Source organism: Cynocephalus volans, chromosome 8 (assembly GCF_027409185.1).
Source record: "Cynocephalus volans isolate mCynVol1 chromosome 8, mCynVol1.pri, whole genome shotgun sequence".
In the NCBI taxonomy this organism is placed as follows: Eukaryota; Metazoa; Chordata; class Mammalia; order Dermoptera; family Cynocephalidae; genus Cynocephalus; species Cynocephalus volans.
Genome location: NC_084467.1, coordinates 116,544,971 through 116,550,905, shown reverse-complemented (window position 1 = coordinate 116,550,905; position 5,935 = coordinate 116,544,971). Strand labels below are relative to the sequence as shown.

The 5,935-nt window shown below is 33.9% G+C and overlaps 1 protein-coding gene across 1 annotated transcript; it reads left to right on the top strand.

Moving 5' to 3' along the window:
* The first annotated feature begins 3,065 nt into the window (after window positions 1-3,065).
* Window positions 3,066-3,998, top strand: LOC134384332 (olfactory receptor 6K3-like). The gene has a single exon (XM_063105871.1). The coding sequence runs from the start codon at window positions 3,066-3,068 to the stop codon at window positions 3,996-3,998; it is 933 nt and encodes a 310-aa protein (XP_062961941.1).
* Window positions 3,999-5,935: the final 1,937 nt, after the last annotated feature.

Below are 5,935 nucleotides of genomic sequence, written 5' to 3'. Positions count from 1 at the left end.
CTAAACATTCTACCGGTATAACCTGATATAATTCTTACAACAGCCTTGCAAGTTATGTGTTCTTATTGCCTCCACCTTACAAATTAGGAAACTGTGATATAGAGAGTTTAGAACTGCCAAAAATCACAGAATTAAGAAGTGCTGGAGCCAGGATTTGGACCCACGCATTCTGTATCAAAATCTCACGTCCTTAAATACTATCTCATTTATTTCTCTATACTGTACTGCTTTCATATTATGTGCTCAAAAAATCATTCATGTTTAAATAAATTAACCCACTTCCATGAGCCTTCCTTCCCCATAGTCCACTGAAAATTTTCCAGTTAAGGTTAATGATGTTTCCCCATTTTTTTCATCTCAAATATTTCTATATTTCAACCTGTGTATTACTTGAATGATCTTCAGAATTGGAAACTGTCACTACTATTTTCTGACTAAAAGATTCTACCTTTGTAGTGCTACTTTCCCAATTTTTATTTTATGATCCTTCCCCCCATTTCCTCTTATGTATGTTTTCCAGATGTTAATTGCCTGTCTGCCACACATTTTACTTTATGTATATACTGTCCCTGAATATCTTAATTCATACTGAGATGTCATATCACTTATATGTTGGTAACTTCTGAATATGTGTTACCGATGCAGACATCTTTCTGAAATCTAGTCCTGTCTGTCTGCTTATTGGATATCTTCCTTTTTAGGTTCCATTGATACTCCAGAGAAAACCATTCTAAGCATATCACCTTACTCCAAATCTGCTCCTCCTTCATAATTCCTACATTTTATTAATTGTATTTTGTTATAGTAAGAACATTCCTTTACTTTTGGTGTTTTGTTTGATTACTTATTGTCAAAGCCCAATAGAGTGACACATGATAGGTAATCAGTAAATGTTTGTTAAATAAACTAATAACTTGTAATGAAGAATTGGTTTTCATTTGTAGATCATTCAATTGTTGCTAGATTGTTTCGGCATTGAAGACAATTATCTGTAGTCAATATGCATCCTTTCATTTTCAATAAGAAAAATAAGCATAGTCCATTCTTTGACTCATCTTTTGAACTTAAAACTAAAATCATATCATGTGTATATATTAACATTCTTTTTTCCTACAAAGTAATGCAATGAATAAGATAAGATGTATGTATTCTTCAAAACATCAAGTTGTACATGATAAACATACAATTTTATCTGTTAATTTAAAATAAAGTAAAAAGATAATTACATATCTAAGAGAATGCATATAGATCAACACTGCTGTGCTTTTGAATATATTTTGTTTCAAAACTTGATTTGTATATTTGAGATTTGTTTAACAGTATTTTGTGAAAATCTGAAGAATTAACATGTATAAGAACAATCAACATGTCTTGATTCTCTGTAGGTACCTGACTTTTCAGAAACTGCCAAAGTAATATTTGTCTAACATAGTCAATATAAATGAGTTTTTGACAGAATTTGTTCAAGATATGTATTTTGTTCTTCAATGAGATCTCTGAAAAATACCAAAATGTGCCAAATTTTTTCATTGGCTCTATCTATGTTTCAAATGCTCTGTTTGAATTTGGAATTTCAAGTACCATTTCTCAAAATTACATAGTTTTAAATCAATTTTGTGTGTGAATAATATTTAAAATAGTATTAGCTCAAAAATTAATATATAAATTCATACACACACACACACACACACACACACACACAAAAAAAAAAAAAATGGGGGGGGGGAAGAAGATATAACAACCACAATTACTTGAAGTTGATACGACAAGCAAATAGAAAGGACATTGTTGGGGGGGAGGGAGGAGAGGGAGGAAGGAGGGAGGTTTTGGTGATGGGCAACAATAATCAACCACAATGTATATCGACATAATAACATTTAAAAAAAATAATTAAAAAAAAATAGTATTAGCTCTGGGAAAATATTTGCTGTCTTACCGGGAAAATACTGGCATCCAGCATAAGCAAGTGTCCTTACTTATTTGGATAAAGAATTTACTTGATTTCATATTGCACCAAGAGAGATATTATTTTTCAAACTTTCTTTGTGTTGTAAATATTTCGCCTTGACTAATTTTCAATCGGTCATTAGGCCAGTTTTCCAAATTGCTTGGACAATAATCTCTGAATGAGTTCTTTTGTGCTACTTTTAGAGATAGCATCTTGGTATCTCATATCACTTTTAAGGAACATAGTAGCAAGAACCCTAAATTGTGCTAGAATCCCACATTCTGGCTTCTCATTCCTTGATGGCTATTGTCAAGATATAAACAATCTAAATAGAAGACAGGTATTTACCAAGAATCTCTGCTTCTTTTCAATATCTGCCATGGGCTGTCATTTTAGAATCCTGACTATAAAATCCAACATCTTTGACTGCTAAATTTCTTATGGTTCCTTCTATCTATGCTGGTCAATTTCTACTAGTTCAATTTTTTTCTGCTGCTAGGAATAGTTTCCCACCAAGGCTTCACCTTGATATTTGTGCCTGGAAAACATACCCTCTTCACTGGCCACATTCAGAACTACTCTGTGGTATGATAAAGGAACAGAACATTAAAAACTGGGAATATTCAGGAAAATACAGAATGCAACTTCACAATAATTATATAGATAGGAAGAGAACTAAAATTTTTATCTTATCTATAGCCAAGAACCATTAGAGAGATTATCTGGTATGTGACTCAAAACAATTTTTGGAATAAAAGGCAATTATTATTAACACCCCTCTTATCCTATTTCATTTTAGTTAATATAATTTATAAACATGACATTCTTGAAATCTTATTTTCTTATTTCTTATATTCTTCATTAGAGTATAAGCTTCATGAAAGTAGAGACTGCTTTCTTTACTGCTGAATTCAACAAACACACAGTTGTGCTTGGCATATAGTAGGCACTAAATGAATATCTGTTTAATTAATCCATGAATGAATAGAGGTACATGATCTGGCTAAAGCATATTTTTCATTTGATTCTTATAAGGGCCAATTCAACTGACTAATTACATTTCATCTAGGAAGTGAGCTGTGTCTTTCTATTCATACCAGTTAAAGTCGCTGAGCCCATGATGATAAGTAACCAGACTTTTACAGTGACAGAGTTTCTCTTCTCTGGATTCCCCCAGTTGGAAGAAGGTAGCCTCCTCTTCTTCATTCCTCTGCTCATCATCTACATATTCATTGTTATTGGGAATCTCATTGTGTTTTTTGCAGTCAGGATGGATATTCACCTCCACAAACCCATGTATAATTTTATCAGCATTTTCTCATTTCTGGAGATCTGGTACACCACTGCCACAATTCCCAAAATGCTCTCCAACCTCATCAGTAAGCAGAAGACCATCTCAATGACTGGCTGCCTCTTGCAGATGTATTTCTTCCATTCACTGGGAAATTCGGAGGGGATTTTGCTGACCACCATGGCCATTGACAGGTATGTTGCCATCTGTAACCCTCTCCGATACCCAACCATCATGACTCCCCAGCTGTGTGCTCAGCTGTCTGCAGGCTCCTGCGTCTTTGGCTTTCTTGTGTTGCTCCCAGAAATTGCATGGATTTCCACACTGCCCTTCTGTGGACCTAATCAAATCCACCAGATCTTCTGTGATTTTGAGCCTGTGCTGTGCTTGGCCTGTACAGATACATCCATGATTCTGATTGAAGATGTGGTCCATGCTGTGGCCATCATCTTCTCTGTCTTAGTTATTGCCCTTTCTTACATCAGAATCATCACAGTGATCCTGAGGATTCCCTCTGTTGAAGGCCGCCAGAAGGCCTTTTCTACCTGTGCAGCCCATCTTGGTGTCTTTCTGATGTTGTATGGCAGTGTGTCCTTCATGTACCTGCGTTTCTCTGCCACTTTCCCACCAATTTTGGACACAGCCATTGCACTGATGTTTGCTGTTCTTACTCCCTTTTTCAACCCCATAATCTACAGCCTAAGAAATAAGGACATGAAGATTGCAATTAAGAAGCTTCTTTGTCATATGAAGATGTAAGTTAATGCTAGATTTTAGGCAACTCTCACTGTGGATGTTTCTTTAACATATTAACCCATAAAATTAAAATATATGTCATTCACTGTCACACTGATATTTTGTGTCTCTTTATCCCAGTTCTTCTTCCCATGTACATGTTTATTCTGTTTATACATGTTCAGTTAAGATAGCGTGGACTTCCTGTCTGAACTTACACAAATGGATAAAATATAGAGAGAAAACATGACGTTTAAATCATTAAAATATGTTTTATGAACATTAATTTTATTGTTTTACGTAAACATTATTATTTGAGCGTTATATTATATAAGCATTCATAACAACTACAGATTGTAAAATATTGTGGTTAAGGGAATAAGATCTGTAGAAGTTAAGGTTCATATTTCAGTGGTACCACATACTAGCTTTATAGCCTTGAACAAGTTATTGATTTGTCTGCATCTTAGTTTCATCATCCATCGGTTTAAAAGTAACATATTTTAAAAATATGACTTTATATGTTGTTTTTAATATTAAATGAGTTACTCTAAAAGTGCTTAGAATACCGCATAGCACGAGAGGGAAAAATAAGTGGTAGCTATTAATACTATTTGCCACTAATTCTATTTGTTATTGATGTTTTAAATAAAGTCCTAATAGTTATATATTATTAACAAAAACACATAGTTAGAAATTGTTATGATTACTACTTATAACGTTTTTATTGCTATCGTTTCTCTGAGGCCAAGGAGGAGTCAACCTTCATTTTGCTTTGACTGTTATGGTTGAATTCATCTAACTTGGTTGAATTAAACTACTTGGTTGAAAGTAATCTCAAACATATTTCAAATTGATGGATGGATAGATAGATGGACAGACAGAAATAAATATATGCCTTTCTGAACTACCTTACTCTTGATTTCATTTTTGTTCACTACAAAATGTGTTCTATGCATTGCCACCAGAAATTAATTTTCTAAAATTCAAGTTTAGAGATCTGTAGTAATTTAGATTTCTTAGATAGAAATTTATACTCACATATTTAAATTTTCTTCTACCAGAAATTCTAGGAAAATAAACAAGTCAGCACTGGATAAACTCCTAGATGCCCTAATCACTGAAATGTGTTGAGAATAATAAAGAGTATAATATGTATATAGTTACCTAAGGACATGAAATATCACATGTCACATTCTTTTCAAGAAAATAAAAAAGAATAATTTGTCTGTTTGGTTAAAGTATCTAGAGCACCACTTTAGTCTATCTGTTGTATAGTCCAGCAGTGATCAAAGATATATATTAAAAATTTAGCAGCAACACCAGAACACACACACACACACACACACACACACATACACACACACACACACACACACTCTCTCTAAAGTAAAACCAAACCATTATAAGTCCTGGTAAAAATAGAGTGCCCTCAGTTGATACCCAAAGTTGAAACATTTCCTCAAGCATGACAGCATGAGATCCAACTGAGGGAAGTACTTATGTGCTGGGTATAGGACAAGGAACTGGGAGAGGAGAACCCAAAAATTAACCGGTTGGAATTTTACACATAAACCATGGATAAAAATAATCAAAACTTGGAAAAGCAGATGCTGAGAGTTATGGTCTTCTGGGGAAATCTGGAGAGAGAAGGAAATCAAAGTACATATGGAACTTGCCACCTATCAATGGAGATGTCTGCTCAGCTATGATCAGGGAAGGCCTGGAAAGTAAATGTAAACTACTCAAGCTTGAGAAGTGAGGAAGTAGTACCAGATAGCCTCAGGCTGCTAAAACAAAAACAAATATATGCTATTTCTCAGCACAACAGCAATCAGCTATAACTAACAGGTAAACTTCATGGCAGATGTGCCCGTATTTGCTATAAGTGATTAGATCTTTGGCAAATTGTTATCTTTTTATTTATATATATTTTTAAATATGTCCATAAACGTTCTCTC

Bases quoted from the DNA above. Each gene is read 5' to 3' on its own strand.
- LOC134384332 (XM_063105871.1), top strand. From the start codon at position 3,066: ATGATGATAAGTAACCAGACTTTTACAGTGACAGAGTTTCTCTTCTCT.